This window comes from Conger conger, chromosome 13, assembly GCF_963514075.1.
Source record: "Conger conger chromosome 13, fConCon1.1, whole genome shotgun sequence".
Taxonomy (NCBI): Eukaryota; Metazoa; Chordata; class Actinopteri; order Anguilliformes; family Congridae; genus Conger; species Conger conger.
Genome location: NC_083772.1, coordinates 7,828,845 through 7,851,605, shown reverse-complemented (window position 1 = coordinate 7,851,605; position 22,761 = coordinate 7,828,845). Strand labels below are relative to the sequence as shown.

Below are 22,761 nucleotides of genomic sequence, written 5' to 3'. Positions count from 1 at the left end.
CAGGTACAGCAGCTTTTACAGAGAACACAGGTACAGCAGCTCTTACAGAGAGTGCAGGTACAGACTCTTACAGAGAACACAGGTACAGCAGCTCTTACAGAGAGCGCAGGTACAGACTCTTACAGAGAACACAGGTACAGCAGCTCTTACAGAGAACACAGGTACAGAACTCTTACAGATAACACAGGTACAGAACTCTTACAGAGAACACAGGTACAGAACTCTTACAGAGAACACCGGTACAGAACTCTTACAGAGAACACAGGTACAGCAGCTTTTACAGAGAACACAGGTACAGAACTCTTACCGAGAACACAGGTACAGCAGCTCTTACAGAGAACACAGGTACAGAACTCTTACAGAGAACACAGGTACAGAACTCTTACAGAGAGCACAGGTACAGAACTCTTACAGAGAACACAGGTACAGAACTCTTACAGAGAGCACAGGTACAGAACTCTTACAGAGAGCACAGGTATGAGCAGCTCTTAGAGAGCACAGGTACAAGATCACCAGGTACCTGTGTGTGCGTATTCTGGGGTATTTGTAGTTTGGGGTCGTTCTGTCTTTTTGTACTGCAAGAGGAAGTAAAGAGAGGGAAAGTCTAACAATAGATATTCGGCTTTCCAAACCCTGCCCATTAAGATTAGATTAGGTCAGTTACTTTCTGTGGAACAATGAATGTTTGTGCCATGAGTCACACTCACACACTGTGGAACTGCAAACAACTTAAACAAGATACATACTTAGTCTTGGCAACAAGTGGAATCACAGTAATATTATTGGAGTCAAAGTCACCGGTTTTGTACAGTAATCCAGTCCAATGTGTGTGGTGCACTTGTGGCCATGCATGCTTTTGTGTGTGTGTGTGTGTGTGTGTGTGTGTGTGTGTGTGTGTGTGTGTGTGTGTGTGTGTGTGTGTGTGTGTGTGTGTGTGTGTGTGTGTGTGTGTGTGTGTGTGTGTGTGTGTGTGTGTGTGTGTGTGTGTGTGTGTGTGTGTCCCACAGAACTGCAGCACCTGATGGACTTCCCCGTGGAGGCAGAGAGTTTGGGGTACCAGAGCTTGCACCAGCGTGCCTCTCTCTCTCTGGAGCACTGCTGGTGGCGTGTGGGACAGGGATCCCACATTCAGCAAGCACCGCACCCCCCCGACAAGCATGTGTGGGGCGAGGCCCTCACCCTGAACTCTCTCACCCTGCAGGTACAGCACCACAGCACAGCCCTTAAACCCAGCTCAGATACTGAGACTAACACTCACCCAGAGCCAGGGCACAGCCCTTAAACCCAGCTCAGATACTGAGATTAACAGTCACCCAGAGCCAGGGTACAGCCCTTAAACCCAGCTCAGAACAAAGATGCAAGTTCATGTTAAGATATCAGACAATTAAATGACTGTAAATATAAATTGTTTATGAGTTCGTTGAACGGGTCAGTTTCACGAGCTCTGTGCCTAGGAGGCCGGAGCAGCCATCGGCAGACTCCCGAAAGCCTTTATTGCTCTTCAGTGTCCATTTGCACTTGACTGATAGGATTTCTAATGAAGCAGAATATTAATCCACTGTGTGCAGTTTGTTGTGGCTGTGCTGAGTGGTTGTGCTGAGCCCAAGCCCGCGGCAGTGACAGTGTCCCGTCTCTCAGGGGAGCTGTAACCGGTCTCAGCTGGACTCGTCCCTCCCCACCGAGAGCATCCACGTGGAGTCCAAGCTGCAGGGCATGCAGGTGGAGGTTTCGGAGACCTGCGCCCTCTGCCTGTCCCGCCTGGTGTCGCTGTTCGTGCAGGACGGCAGGAAGGCCGCCAACGGTCCGGACGTCCTCCCGCCGCCCCCTTCTCACCCCTCGGCCAATGACGCGGCTTCCCCCGCCTCCTGCGGCCAGCACTCGGTCCTGTTCAAGCTGGAGCTGGGTCTGGAGGACGTCAACGTGTTCACGCTCTCCAACGTGGCAGGTGAGCTGCACTCCGGCTGCTTTCAGGGGGGTTCTTCCAGGCTTCTGTTTCCTCACCTCCCCACCTCCCCCTCTCCCCTCTCCCCTCTGCGGTACGGCAGGTGCTCTCTCCTTGCGGGTGGACGCCGTGGAGACCCTGGGCATGGCGGAAAGCTCCACCGTCTCGTTCCAGGGCGTCTCGCTCTCCGTGGTGAAGTCGCTGACGGAGGCCATGGAGCCCTGCTGCCCTGCTGCGCAGTCCCCCAACCCTGTCCTCAGCCTGGCCTCGCTGGCTGTCAGCTACCACGCCACGGCCTGGGGCCTGGAGGTACTGTTCCCCCTGTTACTGGTGTGCAGGTTACCATCCTGCTCAGGGTGATGTAGCATCGTGTGAACACACTGCTTTGGGTTCGGGTCGGGTGTCCCGAGTTCTCGCTGAATGTTTAACCACAGCTTTCTTTGCCTGAGCGTGTCATCATGCTACCGGTCTAGTCAATGTTTGTCTTCATTCTTGTGTAAAGGCTGTGTGCACAGTGCTCTATCATTGATTGATTGAGGAGAGCAGCACGTTCAGACTTGGGTGCCAGTACCTGCTTCCTATTGGCTGGCAGGGGGGTTTTTGTGATGAAAATGGACCAAACTGGCTGTATTTCTTTACTGAATAGATTTTTTTAGAATTCAGTTATTTTAAGTCCAAATATTTAGGAACAGTCATGGAAGGAGGAGAGTATTGCATTTGGAGTGTGGCGTTGGTTCTGGCCTTTCTGGTGTCTGGTGTCGTGGAATCGTGGTTATAGCATGATCATTACAGAGCAGGTATGAGGTGGTAAAGGCTTCAGGAAAGTAAGCGTGGTTATAGCGTGGTTATAGCATGGTTATAGCATGGTTATAGCATGGTTATTACAGAGCAGGTATGAGGTGTCTCTCTCTCTGCCTCCCCGTGTGTGCGAGCAGCTTCGCTGTGAGGAGGAGGTGGAGATGCACTGGACCCCGGCGGACCACATGTTCCTGTACCAGCACGTCACGGAGAGCAGGGCCTGCTGGGACACCCTGGCCTCCGCCCTGGGGCTGGAGGCGGAGCCGGCCGTCCCCACGGCGACGGCGGCGGCCCCGGGCCGGACGCTGAACCTGGACGTGCTGCTGGCGGGCGTGGCGGTGCGGGCCTTCGTGTCGGAGCAGAACTACATCCTGCTGCGGGCCGAGGCGCTGACGCTGGCCCGCCACGGCGGCAGCACGCGGCTGCAGGCCCCGCGCCTCGTCCTCAACTTCGACGGCAACGACATCGTCACGCTGCGCGGCGCCGAGGCCCAGGCGCTGCCCTGGCCCGACGAGACCACCGCCTTCCGCAGCCACTTCCCCTCCCTGGGCACGGCGCACAACCGCGCCTGGGTCTTCACCATCCCCTGCCTGTCCGTCGAGTTCCCCTACCAGTACAACTTCTCCGGCACCTTCGACCGGGCCATCAACGTGCAGAAGTGGCTGAAGAGCCTGCACGGGGCGGGGGCGGGTGCCGGGGCCGGGGCCGCCTCGGAGCCCCCGCTGCCGCCCGACCTGCTCTTCCGCATCAGCCAGTTCTCCTGGGTGTTCCTGGACGACGTGTTCGAGATCAAGCTGCGCGACAACTACGAGCTGATGAAGGACGAGAGCAAGGAGAGCGCCAAGCGCCTGCAGCTGCTGGACCGCAAGGTGGCCGACCTGCGCAAGCAGCACGGCGAGCTGCTGCCCGCCCGCAAGATCGAGGAGCTGTACACGTCGCTGGAGCGCAAGCACATCGAGATCTACATCCAGCGCTCGCGGCGGCTCTACGCCAACACGCCCATGCGCAAGTCGCTGCTGACCTGGACGGTGTCGGAGCTGGAGCTGGCGGTGCTGGCCGACGGCTCGCTGCACGGGCCGGAGCGCGTGCGGGAGCAGCTGCGCCGCGTGGACGGGGTCAGCCCCTTCCCGCGCGACGGCCTGCCGCTGGTCATCCAGTGGGGCCGCGCCGTGCGCTTCAGGCTCGCCGCCTTCCTGGGTGAGTCCCGCCGTGTCACCGCTGGGGGGGCGTAGGGCGGCCTGTAGCGCCGTGGGTAAGGTACATGACCCTGTAGCGTAGTGGTTAAGGTACATGAGTACCTTACATGACCCTGTAGCGTCGTGGTTAAGGTACATGAGTACCTTACATGACCCTGTAGCGTTGTGGTTAAGGGACATGAGTACCTTACATGATCCTGTAGCATAGTGGTTAAGGTACATGATCCTGTAGCATAGTGGTTAAGGTACATGACCCTGTAGCGTCGTGGTTAAGGTACATGAGTACCTTACATGACCCTGTAGCGTTGTGGTTAAGGGACATGAGTACTTTACATGACCCTGTAGCGTTGTGGTTAAGGGACATGAGTACCTTACATGATCCTGTAGCATAGTGGTTAAGGTACATGACCCTGTAGCGTAGTGGTTAAGGTGCATGACCCTGTAACATAGTGGTTAAGGTACATGACCCTGTAGCATAGTGGTTAAGGTACATGACCCTGTAGCGTAGTGGTTAAGGTGCATGACCCTGTAGCGTAGTGGTTAAGGTACATGAGTACTTTACATGACCCTGTAGCATAGTGGTTAAGGTACATGAGTACTTTACATGACCCTGTAGCGTAGTGGTTAAGGTACATGACCCTGTAGCGTAGTGGTTAAGGTACACGACCCTGTAGCGTAGTGGTTAAGGTGCATGACCCTGTAGCGTCGTGGTTAAGGTGCATGACCCTGTAGCGTAGTGGTTAAGGTACATGACCCTGTAGCGTCGTGGTTAAGGTACATGACCCTGTAGCGTAGTGGTTAAGGTAAATGGCCGGTGGTACGATCCCCGGTGTAGCCACAATAAGATCTGCACAGCCGTTGGGCCCTTGAGCAAGGCCCTTAACCCTGCGTTGCTCCAGGGGAGGATTGTCTCCTGCTTAGTCTAATCAAGTGTAAGTCACTTTGAATAAAATCGTTAGCCAAATGACATTAATGAAAAATATAATGTATATGCTTTGGTGTGCATGTTTTATGTGACATGCACACCATAAGCAGTTACAGTGGCGCGTGAGTGACTTGTGTAATTCAGTAATAAGCTGTGTAAGTGTGTACCCTTTGATTTGTAGTTTGTAGTAAATGAAGGCTGTGTTAGTGTTTGGTGTGTAATTCTGTTCCAGCCCTAAACATACAGGCAAACCCCCCTTACATTTGGGCCCCTGGCCCTAACGCCTCCTTCTCCTCTCTCCTCTCTCGGGCCAGTGAGGATCCGGGACTACCCCCGGTACCTGTTTGAGATCCGGGACTGGGAGCTGTCGGGACACCTGATCGGGACGGAGCAGGACGGACAGTCCCGGGGCCGGAGGAAGCAGGTGGTGCGTCTGGGACAGCCCTGGGGGGACGTGACGGTCCACAGGAACATGCCCCCTCTCAAATTCTACTACAACTTTCACTGTGAGTCCGTGTCCCCCCCGTGAGCACCAGCGTGTCTGTTTATCCACAGACCCAGATTTGAGTCACACATTACATTACATTAATGGCGTTTGGCAGACGCTCTTATCCAGAGCGACGTACAGTTGATTAGCAGGAGACAATCCTCCCCTGGAGCAATGCAGGGTTAAGGGCCTTGCTCAAGGGCCCAACGGCTGTGCGGATCATATTGTGGCTACACACAGTTTGAGTCATTCTATACTCCCCTCCCTCTGCAGCGAACATTTCCCTGTACACCATTGTGTGGGGGCCGTGCTGGGACCCTGCCTGGACTCTGATTGGTCAGGTGGTGGACTTGCTGACGAAGCCCACGGTGGACCCCTCCCCCCCGCTGGCGTGGTGGGATAAGAGCCGGCTCCTCCTGCACGGCTGCTGGGTGATGGACATCGAGCAGGCCAACCTGCACCAGCTGGCCACCGAGGTGAGGTGCCTGCCTGCGTTTGTTCACCTGCATCACCAACACCTGCATCACCAACACCTGCGTCACCAACACCTGCGTCACCAACACCTGCGTCACCAACACCTGCATCACCAACACCTCCGTCACCAACACCTGCTTCACCAACACCTCCGTCACCAACACCTCCGTCACCAACACCTCCGTCACCAACACCTGCATCACCAACACCTGCATCACCAGCACCTGCTCTGACCCTGGCACCACTATCTGGGCCATGTACTCGTTCCATAATTATGAAATATGTTTTGGCTGCAAAAACAGTTATTGCCAGCATGTGGTGTATTGCCTACCTTGCTGTCTTTTTTCTTTCATTGTACATGGTGCTGTAGTAGTAAACATGCAAATTTAAGGGGCAACGCTTCCAGAAAAAAAACAATCAGCTGTGGTATGTATTGGATGTTGGTCAGACAACCAACCAACAGCAAGGTAGTGCAGCTCTCGTGTGATCATGTGATGTGTTTTTGTCAATCACATGGAAGCTGCCAGATCTTGCTGCTGGTTGACTGTCATATCGACATCCAATAAATCAATCCAATCAGTTGTTTTCTACTCTTTTGGCCATTTACACTCCTCGGAAATATGTTGGCTGCAGAGAATAGAGATTAACTTAATTCTCTAACTGAAGCTTTCTCATCCCATTTTATATGAAGTGATCATGTGATTAAAGAGAATTTGCCCTTCTCCGTCTAGGACCCCTATAACACCACAGAGAACATGCACTGGGAGTGGAACAAGCTGAACTTCGCCTGGAACCCGGGACAGTTCGTCTTCAAGGGAGACATGGATGTGAACGTCAGGACAGCCTCCAAGTACGCGCTGTGGGCCCCCGTTCTGAACGCCTTTCCCTTCCAGATCTTCCCCGTGCCGGCTTGGTTTCTTATTTTGTGTTAACATTTCTAAGTAATATGATGAGTGAAATAGTAACTATAAAATGTTAAATATGAATTCATTAATAATTTGTCTTTCTGGATGCAGTTTATTATACCGCTGCACTGCGTTATCTTCTGAATCTACACAGGTGTATGTTTGACTCTGTATGCGTCGACTCTTCAAGTCTGCACACCTGTGTTTGTCCCACTCTTTCAGGTATGACGATATCTGCTTCCTCCACCTGCCGAACCTGTGCATGACCCTTGACCTGCAGTGGTTGTGTCACGGCAACCCGCATGACCACCACGCCGTGACGCTGTGCTGTGTGGAGAACGTGGCGGACGTGACCTCGGGCCAGCCGCACGACTCGTACCGGGCCTTCCGCTCGGAGAACCTCAACCTGTCCATCACCATGGACCTCAACCAGCCGCGGGAGCCCGAGAGAGGTGCCGTGTGAACACCCGCATACTGACACCGACCGACACGACTGACATAGACTGACATAGACTGACATAGACTGACACAGACTGACACGACTGACACGACTGACACAGACCGACGCAGACCGACACAGACCGACACAGACCGACATAGACCGACACAGACCGACACAGACTGACACGACTGACGCAGACCGACGCAGACCGACGCAGACCGACGCAGACCGACACATACCGACACGACTGACACAGACTGACACAGACTGACACAGACTGACACGACTGACACAGGCTGACACAGACTGACACGGCTGACACAGACTGACACAGACTGACACGACTGACACAGGCTGACACAGACTGACACGACTGACACGGACTGACACACAACTGACACAGACTGAACTGGGAGTTTGAGGCAAGGGAAGCTGCAAAATGACTGTGTATACCGTATGTTGTTTAAAAGATGATGTGCTTCGAAAACTAGGATGAGGAAAAGTCTTAGAGAGCATACAGTAATTTACAATGTACATATGCTTTTTGTATTGAATAGGAGTAGTTCCTTTCAAGTACATCAGGAAAAAAATTGTCTCAGTCTTAGCAGCGCATTACAGTTTAGCAGGATATTACAGTTTTGTGCTGTGCGTGTTCTCTTGCAGATGGTAAAAAAAAATTATATATGTTGCGTGTCCTTCTTGTCCATGTGTGTGTGCCTGTGTGCCTGTGTGTGTGTGCGCGTGTGTGCGCGTGTGTGTGTGTGTGTGCCTGTGTGCGCGCTCTCTCCTCAGGGCCCTGCCAGCCCAAGATCCTGCTGTACAGCAGCACTCTGCGCTGGATGCAGAACTTCTGGGCCACCTGGACCGGCGTGTCCCGGCCCATCTGCAGGGGCAAGCTGTTCCACAGCCTCCGGCCCGTCCGCAAGAAGCTGGGCCAGCACTACAAACAGATGTCCTACACCGCGGCCTTCCCACAGCTGCAGGTGAGCCCCGCCCTGATCCACCTGGGACCCTGCAGCCCCACCCGGGCCTTCAACATGCTGGTCTGATACGGTATCTGCTGCTTTTTTGTTTTCACGTTTCGGTGGGTTAGCTGTGTAATCGGCTGCTCTAATTGATACACTAAGTGCTGAATAAGCCTGAAAAGCAGCAGGCCCTGCAGCCATGTCCTGTACCCTGTATTGTGTGGCTCTTCTATGGACGATGATGTCATATCCTGTTTGATACTGTGCTCCTCCCACACAGGTGCACTACTGGGCCTCGTTCGCCCAGCAGAGAGGAATCCAGGTGGAGTGCAGCAAAGGACACGTCTTCACCCGGGGAGCACAGAGACTCATTCCACAGGGTGAGAGACACCTGCCAAACGCAAACTGTCCAATCAGAGTACTTAGAGGCACCCTTTCTGTGTTTCTGTCCAATCAGAGTCCTTAGTGTCCCATCTTCTCTGTGTCCCTGTCCAATCAGCTGGCACGGTGATGAGGAGGCTGATCTCGGAGTGGAACGTGACGCAGATGGTGAGCGAGCTGTCCCTGGTCACAGTGCACCTCATGGCCTCCACGTGGGACGAGACGGCCGACCACCAGATCAACGCCCAGGTGAAGAAGACCCACCTGCTCAGCCTGTCCTCCCTGAGCTACCAGAGGCAGAGCAACCGCGTGGAGGAGGTACGTCCCCTTCAACATATACACCTGAACCGGCATATACACCTGAACCAGCATATACACCTGAACCAGCATATATACCTGAACCAGCATATACACCTGAACCAGCATATACACCAGCACCAGCATATACACCTGCACCAGCATAATACCTGAACCAGCATATAACCAACATATACACCTGAACCAGCATATAACCAACATATACACCTGAACCAGTATATAACCAACATATACACCTGCACCAGCATATAACCAACATATACACCTGCACCAGCATATAACCGGCATATACACCTGAACCAGCATATACACCTGAACCAGCATATAACCAACATATACACCTGAACCAGTATATACACCTGAACCAGCATATACACCTGAACCAGCATATACACCTGAACCAGCATATAACCAACATATACACCTGAACCAGTATATACACCTGAACCAGCATATATACCTGAACCAGCATATACACCTGAACCAGCATATACACCTGAACCAGCATATACACCTGAACCAGCATATACACCTGCACCAGTATATACACCTGAACCAGCATATAGCCAACATATACACCTGCACCAGCATATACACCTGAACCAGCATATCACCGACATATACACCTGAACCAGCATATACACCTGCACCAGCATATAACCAACATATACACCTGCACCAGCGTATAACCAACATATACACCTGAACCGACATATGCACCTGAACCAGCATATACACCTGAGCCAGCATATACACCTGAACCAGCATATAACCAGCATATACACCTGAACCAGCATATACACCTGCACCAACATATACACCTGAACCAGCATATACACCTGAACCAACATAGAAACATACGACATAAAACAGGATGAACCAGTGTACAAACTCCAGTACGCTGCAGAGTGAAAGGGGTAAATTATCAAAGCAGTGTACAAACTCCTGTAAGCTGCGGAGTCAAAGCGGTGTACTAGGTAGAGAAAATGATTCCGCTCCTTTTATCAGGGTTGTACTTACTGAATCACCGTCAATGCAGCCCGCTCTTCCGCCATTTTGTCTGTATAACTTGAGTCAGTCACAGACAGCGGTGTGCGGTCTGGGGGTTGTGCGGGCTGGGTTTGTACTGCGTGTACTTGCGCGTGGGTCAGTCGTGTTGAGGAGGTGCTGTGCTGACAGGAGGTGAACGTGAAGGAGGAGGGGAACGCCTTCTACACCCACAAGCTGTGCCTGGTGGACCTGCGGGCCTCCTGGACCACCACCAACCGCAACATCGCCTTCGGCCTGTACGACGGCTACAAGAAGGCGGCCGTGCTGAAGAGGAACCTGTCCACCGAGGCGCTGAAGGGCCTGAGGATCGACACGCAGATCCAGGCCAAGAAGCTGAAGCGCTCCCTCTCCAACTACTCCCCCACGACGGCACCCTCCACCCCCATCACCCCCAGCGCCAGCCGCACGGAGAGGAACCACCACGAAGGTGCAGACACCGTGCCTCTGCACGCACACTCACGCGCATACACCCATACACACTACTCCCATTCACACACACCCATACACACTACTCCCATACACACACACACCCATACACACTCACACACACTACTCCCATACACACTCACTCCCATACACACTCACTCCCATACACACTCACTCCCATACACATTCACGCCCATACACATTCACGCCCATACACACTCACACCCATACACACGCACACCCATACACACTCACACACACGCGTATACACCCATACACACACACACGCATGCACCCATACACAGTCACGCACATACGCATAAACCATAACATCGTCCCCCAGGTCCATCAAACCTTGACAGTGGCCTACTTTAGTTTAGGTATCAGGACGTGCGGTAAATCCCTCTCCCAATCTCTGTATCTGCCCCCCTCTCTCTCTCTCTCCCTCTCTCTCGCCCACCCACCCCCTGCAGGCACGTCCATGCTCCAGAAGCTGATCGAGGAGACGGATAAGTTTGTGGTGTTCTCCGAGGAGGACTCTGGAGTGAGTGACCAGCTGTGTGGCATCGCGGCGAGCCAGACCGGCGATGTGTACAACCACAACTGGTTCATCGAGCTCGTCAACTGCCAGGTGTGTGTCCTGCTCCCGCTGCTCTTCTCCTGCCCCGTGTGTGGGACAATCAGTGTGTGTGCCCATCAGTGTGCGTGTTTGTGTGTCTGTGTGTGTGTTTGTGCGTCTTGGCCAGTGTATTTAGACAGTGTGTGCGTGGTAAATGGACTGTATTTATACAGCGCTTTACAATTGGTGCCTGAAATTCACCCATTCATATACACACTCACACACCAGCAGTGATAGGCTGCCATGCAAGGGACCAATCAGTTCGTCAAGACACTACTCGTGTCTTGTTCAAGGACACTGTGTGTGTGTGTGTGTGTGTGTGTGTGTGTGTGTGTGTGTGTGTGTGTGTGTGTGTGTGTGTGTGTGTGTGTGTGTGTGAGTGTGTGTGTGTGTGTGTGTTCGTGCATTGTTGTGAGTGTGTGCACGTTGGTCAGTCTGTGTGTGTGTGTGTGTGTGTGTGTGTGCGCACAAGTGGTCAGTGTGTGTCAGTAAGCGCACTGACCCCTGTGCCCCCCCCCTGTGCTCAGATGATGCTTCGGGGCACGGAGACGGCCGGCTGTGTGCTGGTGTCTGCAGCCAAGGCCCAGCTGCTGCAGTGTGAGCACCACCCAGCCTGGTACAACGACACGCTCAAGCAGAAGACCACCTGGACCTGCCTGCTGGACGGCATGCAGTACTTCGCCACCATGGAGCCCAACCCCTCCGAGCAGGAAGACTGGCAGCTGTGGCTGGAGGTGGGCTCCAGCACCCCCTTATAATACTCAGAATCAGAATCAATTTGCTACATGACAAAGAAGGCCACGCACAAAAAATACGTTAAATATATCCCCTCAACAAAGACCTTTCACAGATATGGCTATGGCTGTTATTAAATTAATAGTTGAGTGTTGGTATACCAAAGCACAGCAGTGTGGATGTTTTGCTTTGGCTCAAACCTTGGTCTTTGGCTTGTGGTGCTCAGTGGTGCTCAGTAAGTGAATGGCCTAAGCCACTGGGTAGTTTATCAGCAGGCAGAGATAGTGTGGAGGAACAGCTGAGTAGAGATGAAGTAAGTAATGAATTGGATGCTTACATTGTAGGAATGTTTATTTGAATGTGTTGTGCTTTTCATGCTTAAAAATATTCCAAAAATGTACTACCATTGAACCCAATTTGCATATTGCAAGAAAATACAACAAAATGCTGTTGGTGCCCTCAGGTGAAGAACATCGAGGAGCACAGGGAGCGCCACCTGGACTCTGTGCTGGAGCTGATGGAGAGCGGCCAGGCTGTGGGGGGCATGGTCAGCACCACCACAGGTACACAGCGCTCTTACACACTTACAGTCACTATCAGAGCGCTCTTACACACTTACAGCCATTATCAGAGCGCTCTTACACACTTAAAGCCATTATCAGAGCGCTCTTACACACTTACAGTCACTATCAGAGCGCTCTTACACACTTAAAGCCATTATCAGAGCGCTCTTACACACTTACAGTCACTATCAGAGCGCTCTTACACACTTAAAGCCATTATCAGAGCGCTCTTACACACTTACAGTCACTATCAGAGCGCTCTTACACACTTACAGTCATTATCAGAGCGCTCTTACACACTTACAGTCATTATCAGAGCACTCTTACACACTTACAGCCATTATCAGAGCGCTCTTACACACTTACAGTCATTATCAGAGCACTCTTACACACTTACAGTCATTATCAGAGCACTCTTACACACTTACAGTCATTATCAGAGCACTCTTACACACTTACAGCCATTATCAGAGCGCTCTTACACACTTACAGTCATTATCAGAGCACTCTTACACACTTACAGTCATTATCAGAGCACTCTTACACACTTACAGTCACTATCAGAGCACTCTTACACACTTACAGCCATTATCAGAGCGCTCTTACACACTTACAGTCATTATCAGAGCGCTCTTACACACTTACAGTCATTATCAGAGCACTCTTACACACTTACAGTCATTATCAGAGCACTCTTACACACTTACAGTCATTATCAGAGCACTCTTACACACTTACAGTCATTATCAGAGCACTCTTACACACTTACAGTCATTATCAGAGCGCTCTTACACACTTACAGTCATTATCAGAGCACTCTTACACACTTAGTCATTAGTGAGGACCATGAACAGCGCTCTTACACACTTACAGTCATTAGTAAGGACCATGAACAGGGTCTCTTACACACTTACAGTCATTAGTAAGGACCATGAACAGGGTCTCTTACACACTTACAGTCAGGTAAGGACCATGAACGGGGTCTCTTACACACTTACAGTCAGGTAAGGACCATGAACAGGATCTCTTACACACTTACAGTCATTAGTAAGGACCATGAACGGGGTCTCTTACACACTTACAGTCATTAGTAAGGACCATGAACAGGGTCTCTTACACACTTACAGTCATTAGTAAGGACCATGAACAGGGTCTCTTACACACTTACAGTCATTAGTAAGGGCCATGAATGGGGTCTCTTACACACTTTTGTAACACAGCCATTAATGAGGACCATGGTCGGTGGTTCTAATCCTGGTGTAGCCACAATAAGGACCGCACAGCCGTTGGGCCCTTGAGCAAGGCCCTTAACCCTGAACAAGGTCTCTTACACACTTCTGTAACACAGCCATAAGTAAGGACCCATGAACGGGGTCTCTTACACTGCTGTAACACAGCCATAAGTAAGGACCACAGTGTTATCTTTAGGGTGAGGTTGGCGGGAGGTCGAGCTGAGTGCTGTGTGCTTCTCTCCCCGCCCCAGACTGGAACCAGCCGTCCCAGGTGCAGGAGACGCAGCAGGTGCAGCGCATCATCTCCCGCTGCAACTGTCGCATGTACTACATCGGCTACAGCCACGACATCGACCCCGAGCTGGCCACCCAGATCAAACCGCCCGACCTGCGGGACAGCCACGAGAAGGAGGACCTGCTGAAGAAGCAGGCCGGCGCTGTGGACACCTTCACCCTCATTCACCACGACCTGGAGATCTCCACCAACCCCGTGCAGTACGCCATGATCCTGGACATCGTCAACAATCTGCTGCTGCACGTGGAGCCCAAGCGCAAGGTCTGAGTCCTGCTCGCTCACATCCACACTGCTGCTCGCTCACATCCACACTGCTGCTCCTCTCTCACATCCACCCTGCTGCTGCTCTCTCACATCCACGCTGCTGCTGCTCTCTCACATCCACACTGCTGCTCCTCTCTCACATCCACACTGCTCCTCTCTCACATCCACCCTGCTGCTGCTCGCTCACATCCACACTGCTGTAAATTTCACTCTGACAATAGGAAGTGTTCTTTTCCCGCGAAGAGTTACTGGTGCCTGGAATAGCCCACCAGCATGCTCAGTAGAAGCGGAGAGCCCTGGTGCCACTGTTGACAGAACAAGCTCTGGTGAGGTGTGGTCCTCACGCTGGGTGCTGTTCCTCAGGAGCACAGTGAGAAGAAGCAGCGCGTGCGCTTTCAGCTGGAGATCTCCAGCAACCCGGAGGAGCAGCGCGGCAGCATCCTGCACCTGCAGGAGGCCGTCCGGCAGCACGTGGCCCAGATCCGCCGCCTGGAGAAACAGATCTACTCCAACATGAGGGTGAGCCTCCCAGACCCCTCCCTCCGCCTCTCAGTGCCCCTCCCTCAGCCTCGCGGTGGGCCATAGACCAGTATAAATATCTGGCATGACATGAGTTTGGCTATGGTAAATGGCAGGCATTTATATAGCGCCTTTATCTAAAGCGCTGTACAATTGATGCTTCTCCATTCACCCATTCATACACACACACACCAACGGCGATTGGCTGCCATGCAAGGCATCGACCAGCTCGTCAGGAGCTTCGACACAGCCCGGGCGGGGGAACGAACCGGCAACCCTCCGACTGCCAGACGACTGCTCTTACTGCCTGAGCCATGTTTGGCTATATGTGTAGCATTACATTACATTACATGTCATTTGGCAGATGCTTTTATCCACAGCGACTTACAGTTGATTTAGTCTAAGCAGGAGACAGACAATCCTCCCCTGGAGCAAAAGAGGTTAAGGGCCTTGCTCAAGGGCCCAACGGCTGTACGGATATTATTGCGGCTACAGGCCTCACAGCCTACCATAAACCCCTCCCACATCCTGCCCCTCCCCACCACCTCCTAATCCCCCCCCGTTCCCAGCTCCCCACGCCGGCTGCATTCACCCCAAACTGAACGCGTCTGCCATGTTCCCAGGCCCAGTCTGAGGACCTGAGAGGGGACGAGCTGATGGACATTAACCTGAAGCTGCAGAACCAGCTCAACCAGGAGAAGACCGACCTGCAGATGAAGAGCGAAGAGCTCAACATTCTGATCAGGTGCCGCTCCCGTCTCTCCCCCTCACGCCCGTATGAAACGTTTTGAGCTTTTGTTTTTGTTTTTGTGATGTTTTGCTTTTGTATAGACTAAACCTAGGAGTGAAAAGGTTGAATATGTGAATATATTAGGTAAAAAGGGTGGGTGTAATAAGCTAAAGCTTCAGCCTATACCTTTTCGGTCAACATTGTTATTCTTTATTTCTGTGTGCATTCATTCTGTAAAAATTGTTAATAAGTACCGTAATAAATAACTACTACTCTACTACTACTACTACTACTACTAGTAGTAGTACTACCTGCTCCTTGTTAGGCTTCATAAACATGACAATGGCCTGCCTACACACTATGTGTAACCTGCACCAAGGTGCATTTGGATCCCAGGTGAATCTTCCTCAGGGCAGCTACACAAGAATAACACGCATAAGACGGACCCTGCTGGTGTCCTGTAGTCAGCATGTCCTCTCTTCCCTCCCTCCGCACGCTCACGCGCTCCCCCTGGTTCTGCGCCCAGGTGTTTTAAGGACTTCCAGCTGCAGCGGGCCAATAAGCTGGAGCTGCGGAAGCCTCCGGAAGACGTGAGCGTGGTGCGGCGCACGGAGATCTACTTCGCCCAGGCGCGCTGGTGCCTGACTGAGGAGGACGGCCAGCTGGGCATCGCCGAGCTGGAGCTGCAGAGGTTCATGTACAGCAAGGTGAGCTTCTGTGCTGCCCTCCCCAGCTGGCCCACTAGTTTGTCTGTCCTCTCTCCTGCTCCATTTCATCACTCGTATGAAGTCATTATTTTATCCCGCCCGGATTTGACTTTATTGGCAGGACAACTACAGTCACATTGCCAAAGCAATACAATGTAATACTGTCCATAGAAACACAGAGAAATATCAACACTTACAGTAAACATGTCACGTTTTTTTTGAAGTTGTGAAGAACATAACGAGAATGAAATGAAAATAAATGATTGAATCTCTCTCTCCATCTTTCCCTCCTTCCCTCCATCTTTCCCTCCTCCCGACAGCTAAACAAATCTGATGACACTGCAGAGCATCTCCTGGAGCTTGGCTGGTTCACCATGAATAACCTGCTCCCTAATGCCGCCTATAAGGTATAGTGTACACTGACTGCAGTCTATAAGGTATACAGTCTATACCCACTGCAGTCTATAAGCCATATACTGTATTCTGCCTCTGTATGAGGATTTAAAGCACACAAACCTGCATTAAATGAATGCATTCATCACACATGGATGCAAGATTTTTCTCAATGCAAAAACACATAAAAAAAACAAAAACATTTGTTCAACAATGCTGGCCATAGAAATAACTGAGGTTGTTACATTTGATCACTGTTTTACAGTCACCTAAACTACTGTAACACATTTAGCTAATTTCAAACCGCTTTGTGGAGTTTACACAGTGTCCTCTATACTGTCACGATCAGTAAAGCATGGTGATTACTTTAAAATAGGAAGTGCTTTGTGAAATCCACATTGTTATCCAGACCCTTGTGGCTATCCATTAGTATATCTGGTCATTTGGTTTGCTAGACCACCTTTCAGTGTTTCAGTTATTCCTAATCATAGCCAGCAGTCCTTTATGTCAAAAGTAAATTAAGCTAATATTAGCCAGTTAGGTCAAAGTAAAATGAATGTTGAAAGCTAGCCATATTTGCCAGCTAGCTGGGTCTTAGTTTGAATGAACGTGAGAAGCTAGGGGCTAGTAATGGCATGTCGAAATGTCAGATGCCCTGCCCCCTTGTGGAAGGGAGAGGAAGTGCGTTGAGCATGAGGAAGCCAGCTCCTGTCTCTGCTCTCACCTGCTTCACAGGGGTGAGGATCTGCTGCTTTATCTCCTCCGTGTTGCCTGTAATCATGCAGCAGTGTGCTTCAGTGATACAGTGACATCTCAAATGACATCTATCCCTATTTAATTTAATAGAGCATCGTCACTAGGCAGTACCTGCAAGGATTGTGGGATATTTAGTGTATAAGTATATTTTAGACATCCACATACTTACTGAAGCCAACGAAGGAGTCAATGGGCTGAATCATGGACTGTGTACAATAGTGTCAGACTTTGAAACCAGGCCAGTGGCTCGTATTGATCTTCTCAGTGAGCCTTGTGGTTATCTGCATTTCTTACATTCATTTGAATGCAGTTTTATCTGAATGTGCATCATTATAGTATAACCAGGGATGGCCGGTCTCACTGCAGTTTATCTGGTAGTGCAGACTGCAGCAGTCTGACTGGCTGAAGGAATAACTCTGTGCTTGGTTTTCTTTGCGCAGCATGTGAGGGTACGTATGGTATCGTACAGTATCGGTAACTGCACCATTTTGCGGCACCATTTTGCGGTCACTCGGATGCCTACCACCCCAGAATCCATCTCCGTTCCCCTCGTGTGTGTGTGTGTATTTAGGACTCAACCCGCTGTGCACTGCCATTACATATTTCCACATCGCTCACTGTCTGTGTGCCATTTCAAACGGTTCTACTGCCCATTGCCCGTGTGTGAGATGGTCGTGGTTCACCAAAGAAGATCAGCTTTTCCATCTCATATCACCAAGATGGCATGTGTTGTGTAAGAACCTACTGTGCGTGTGTGCGTGTGTGTGTGCGTGTGCGCGCGCGTGTGCGTGTGTGTATCTGAGCGTGTCTGCTCGTGTGTGCGTGTGTCTGTGTGTTTCTGTGTGTGTGTGCACGCGCTTGTGCGTGTGTGTACGCGCGTGTGTGTCTGAGCGTGTCTGCTCGTGTGTGTGTGTGCGCACTTGGGTATGTGTGTGTGTTGGTGCGGGTGGGCAGACTCAGCTGAAGACGGTGCTCTTTCCCAGGTGGTGCTGCGGCCCCAGAGCCCCTGCCAGTCGGTGCGGCAGCTCGCCCTGCGCATCTTCAGCAAGGTCCGCCCGCCCGTCGGGGGCATTTCCGTCAAGGAGCATTTTGAGGTGAGGATCAACTGAACATGCCCGATTAGCAGAGCAGAGATGTGAGCGTGTGGGTGGTAAAATGGTCGGCGTGCCCCTGTCCCACGTCTGCAGGTGAACGTGGTTCCACTCACCATTCAGCTCATGTACCAGTTCTTCAAGAGGATGATGGGATTTTTCTTCCCGGGGAGAAATGTGGAGGAAGAGGAAGTGGGCGATGAAGAGGACAAATTCAGACTGGTTACGACAGGTAGAGCTGTCTGTGGGCTTATTGTGTTACTGTGTAGGACATGGTCCTTGTTAGTGGGCTTATTGTACTTGTGTTTGATCTGCACTTTGTTGTACGTCGCTCTGGATAAGAGCGTCTGCTAAATGCCATGTAATGTAATGTAATGTAATGCTTATTGTGTTGTTGTGTAGGACTTGGTTCTTGTTTGTGGGCTTATTGTGTTGGTGTGTGTACAACACAGTTGAATGGTCTCTCTCTCTCTAACTCTCTCATATGCAGGCATACAAGTGGTCAAACCTCGTCAGATTTCTGAGGACTCTATGGGGGCCCTTGGTCCTAGCAAGGGGGTCACACAGGGGTTAAACCGAACAGCAGGGGTCAGGAGATCCTTCCGGAAGCCTCCCGAGGTGTGTGCGCTTCCTCCCTCTTCCACGGTTTCATCTACACACATCATACCTGCCAAATATGAGATGAATAAGCACAGGCCATTAGAAAAACTGTATTTGATAATGGCTAGGTAGTGTGTGACCAGTGATGAACAGCTTAGAGCTCAGAAATGAGAGAAATTTAATAATTTTCTATGTTACTCATATTTTCATTACATTTCATTCATGTTTTTAAACACAACTTCATTTCTGCTTAAAATGTCTGCGCAATAATTTCAGCATCAGATCAATGTGTTCTGGTCAGTGCACAGTACTGTAGGATACGTTTGGAGATACTGGTCCATGTCACGGTGAGACACAGTTGTTTGAGGCTACATTGCAGAAGTAATAAGTTGGTGCGGTTTTTTTAATTCTCTAGCATCCTGTGGATGACATTGATAAGATGAAGGAGAGAGCTGCCATGAACAACTCCTTCATCTACATCAAAATTCCTCAGGTTCCCCTCTGTGTCAGTTACAAGGTGGGTGTCTCTACAGCCACTTATTACAGCAAAGCCTTCAGCCATCTGGGTATTTTATTAAAGTGCGTGGATGTGTGCGTGTGTGTGCGCGTGCTTGTGTGCGTGTGCATGTGTGTGTTTGTGTGTGTGCGTGTGTGTTTGTGTGTGTGTGTGCGTGCGTGTGTGTGTGTGTGTGTGTGTGTGTGTATGTGTCTTTAGGGAGAGAAAAGCAGTGTAGACTGGAAGGACCTGAACCTGGTGCTTCCCTGTCTGGAGTATCACAATAACACGTGGACCTGGCTGGACTTCGCCATGGCGGTGAAGAGGGACAGCCGCAAGGCGCTGGTGGCACAGGTAACACACCCTCTGCAGCAGACTAGCTAGAGGCACCAGATTCTGTAATTACTCCTCATGACAGGGTGGAAGATCCGCCCTCGTGTTTAATACGAAAATAAAACGAGGTTGAGGGTGCCAAAACCTTTGTACATCATGTTAAACGGGAGGAAAAAAACGGCACTAGCATCGAGTCAGAAATGTGACCGCCTTTAAGATGATGGATATTTACATAAATATTTTTCTCTTGTTTCATAACCATACAGATACATATTTGCATGTTGTATCCATTGGACTGGATTATTGACCTTTAGACCACACACTGATTAAACGGACTAAACTAATTGCACTGAACTCCCCCTTTAACGACACGGCGTATTTGCGGACCGTAACACGAGCGAGCCCAGGCGCAGCGCCGGGCGGCGAGCGGGAAAGCGTAACCGGACGCCCGGCGTTCTCTCCGCAGATGATTAAGGAGAAGCTGCGGCTGAAGCCGGCGTCGGGCTCGGAGTCGCGCGGGAAGGCGGCGGAGGGGAAGGACGGCGGCCTGCAGCAGCAGGAGGAGGACGAGAAGGCCCGGCTGCTGATTGGCCTGAGCACGGCCGACCGCAGCTCCGGCAAGAAGAGCATCTTCAGCCGCCGCAAGTGACGCTCCGCCCGCCGCGCCCGCACCACCTGTCCTGTATGAGGGGCCCCGCCTGTCCTGTATGAGGGGCCCCGCCTGTCCTGAATCAGGGGCTCCGCCCGTACTGTATCACGGGCCCCGCCCGTCGGGTGTCAGGGGCCCCGCCCGTACTGTATCAGGGGCCTGTGGGGACCCCTGCCCCGCAAGCACAGGCCTGCACCCCCACGGGGGGGTCGGGGCAGATGGGCAGTTTACAGGGCACTGTCCACCCTGGAGTTATCCCCAATGAAGAGCCAGCCTGGCGGACTCACCCATACGGCCCCCCCCCCCCCCCTGTCCCCTAAACCCTGCCCTGCCTGACTCATCTCACACTGCACAGGGGAGCCCCCATCCTGGCTGTCATGTGTATAGCCATCTAACACAGTCCCTCGGGTCGGGAGCGGCGGGGGGTTTCGAACAGGGGTCTCTTACCGGGGGCAATTCCACCCTACACATTTTATATATACGACAAAGCATTCATTTTGGATTGCCTGTGGCACAGAGCAGGTTGGCCTTGGAGAAAATAGTTGTGGTCACTTTGAATACAAAACAATTTAATTTTCACTAGGTGCTTTATTTTCAATTATCGTTCTTCGTACTTACAATAAAGAATGATTCTTTTTTTTTTCGTTTGCTTTTACCTATGAGGTAATCACTGTGGTGTTTATGAGGTAATGTGATCCCATGTAATGAAATTTTGTCCTGCTTTGTTTCTGCATTGCCAATGTGGCTGTGATTCGCTCCTGCGGGCTCAGGAATGAAATGAAACGTGTTTGAGTCTCGAAGATTCCTTAACACTCGTCTCCGTGCTCCTCCAGGGAGACATTTGCCTGGTAAATTGTGGATTTGTAGTCCTGTCGTGCCTTCAATTCTGAAGGTTGTATACGTGTATAAGACTAATACTGTTAACTGATGCTGTGTTCTTGTACCCTAATGCTTTCTGCCAGTTCCCTTCTGTACAGAGATGAAGTGCAGCAGCTCACATTTGAAAGACCTGAAGTCCAGAAATCCTCCACAAACGGCTAATGCTGTGTAACTCTTCACGGTCACACTGAGTGATTCCTCACGGTCACACTGCAAAACTGGATCTCCGCACGCTAAAGCTGTGGATCTCCATGTGCAAATGCTGTGGATCTCCGCACGCTAACACTGGATCTCCGTGTGCAAACACGGTGGATCTCTGCACACTAAGGCAGTGGATTTCTGTGTGCTAACGCTGTGGATCTCTACACACTAACACAATGGATCTCTACATGCTAACACTGGATCTCTGCACGCAAACTCTGTGGATCTCATCATGCAAATGCTGTGGAATCCACCAAGCAAAGGGTGGATCACTTATGTTGCTGTTTGCCTTCAAGGTAGTACAAAAACTTAAATTACCTTTGTTTTGCCACCAACCGTGTGCAATATATAACAGAACAAAAGAATACTTAATAGCAAAATTCTTATGGGGCCTTTAATTTAAATTTGCCTTCAGGGTAGTACACAAACTTAAATTACCTTTGTTTTGCCACCAACCGTGTGCAATATATAACAGAACAAAAAAATACTTAATAGCAAAATTCTTATGGGGCCTTTAATTTAAATTTCATTTACATTTTGGGGCTGTGTTTATAGCACTTGTGTTTTGAAAGCATTGTTGGTCATGGTGGGATAAAATGCATGAAGTGTAAATGATGTTTTGTAATTTTAACACTAAGGCACTTTTTACACAAAGTATTTTCTGATGTTTTTTAACCATGGCTGTTTCTTTGCAAATTCTGTACATTGTGAGGTGCTGTTGATTGGTTTATTTTGTAGCTTCTTTTGATGAGGATTGGTTTTCATTCTGAATATTTCTAATAAATGAAATTGATATTTAGATTTTTTTTTTTTCTCAATTGTGACACCTGGGTTGTAATTATATTTGCATTCTAAATAATAAAGAGGTAAATTTATTGCACCGTGCATGTAACCACAAGGATATTTGTCAATAAACTAGCTGTACTAAAATGGCTTTTTGCCTTAATGGCCTGCAAGTTGAATGTTTTGAAAAAGGATGAAACGCATCTGATACACAATAAAAGCCATGCATCAGGGTGGTCAATGTTCAGCCAAATATTTTAGGAAGCTTATTTCAGCCTAATAATGGCTTCCTTGACTTCCATTGACTTAACTCTAGTCGTCATGTTGATGAACACCAATACCAGACTCCAAAGCCTTGAATCAAGACTAGATACTGAAAGCGCTCTCATACCTCCACTAAGGAAGTGATTTAACGCACCTGACTAATCAGAAACCCCTGTGAATCCATGTGTCCCAAATATAATGCCCTGAAATGGGGGGGGACTATGTATAAAAACAGCTGTAATTCCTACACGCGTCACCCAATATGGATGTAAGAAGCCTTGAATCAAAAGTGGCAGACTGCAGTTTAGCCTCATAGGCATTGTTTCATTTCTAATCCAGTGTG

At 50.5% G+C, this 22,761-nt stretch overlaps 1 protein-coding gene across 1 annotated transcript in view; it reads left to right on the top strand.

Annotated features, from left to right (window-relative positions):
- Window positions 1-22,301, top strand: part of LOC133108393 (bridge-like lipid transfer protein family member 2) — a 29,597-nt gene extending 7,296 nt beyond the window's left edge. The window contains exons 14-39 of the mRNA XM_061217902.1: window positions 1,008-1,201; window positions 1,639-1,945; window positions 2,046-2,251; window positions 2,878-3,937; window positions 5,176-5,367; window positions 5,622-5,824; window positions 6,554-6,672; window positions 6,950-7,179; window positions 7,962-8,152; window positions 8,415-8,514; window positions 8,634-8,833; window positions 10,013-10,310; window positions 10,783-10,940; window positions 11,456-11,662; window positions 12,127-12,226; window positions 13,710-14,014; window positions 14,381-14,536; window positions 15,160-15,281; window positions 15,793-15,973; window positions 16,294-16,380; window positions 18,106-18,216; window positions 18,310-18,445; window positions 18,704-18,831; window positions 19,229-19,330; window positions 19,529-19,663; window positions 20,109-22,301. Of these exons, the coding sequence (XP_061073886.1) occupies window positions 1,008-1,201; window positions 1,639-1,945; window positions 2,046-2,251; window positions 2,878-3,937; window positions 5,176-5,367; window positions 5,622-5,824; window positions 6,554-6,672; window positions 6,950-7,179; window positions 7,962-8,152; window positions 8,415-8,514; window positions 8,634-8,833; window positions 10,013-10,310; window positions 10,783-10,940; window positions 11,456-11,662; window positions 12,127-12,226; window positions 13,710-14,014; window positions 14,381-14,536; window positions 15,160-15,281; window positions 15,793-15,973; window positions 16,294-16,380; window positions 18,106-18,216; window positions 18,310-18,445; window positions 18,704-18,831; window positions 19,229-19,330; window positions 19,529-19,663; window positions 20,109-20,291 (5,411 nt within the window). The 3' untranslated portion in view covers window positions 20,292-22,301. The remainder of the gene's footprint in view (window positions 1-1,007; window positions 1,202-1,638; window positions 1,946-2,045; window positions 2,252-2,877; window positions 3,938-5,175; window positions 5,368-5,621; window positions 5,825-6,553; window positions 6,673-6,949; window positions 7,180-7,961; window positions 8,153-8,414; window positions 8,515-8,633; window positions 8,834-10,012; window positions 10,311-10,782; window positions 10,941-11,455; window positions 11,663-12,126; window positions 12,227-13,709; window positions 14,015-14,380; window positions 14,537-15,159; window positions 15,282-15,792; window positions 15,974-16,293; window positions 16,381-18,105; window positions 18,217-18,309; window positions 18,446-18,703; window positions 18,832-19,228; window positions 19,331-19,528; window positions 19,664-20,108) is intronic.
- The last annotated feature ends 460 nt before the right edge of the window (window positions 22,302-22,761 follow it).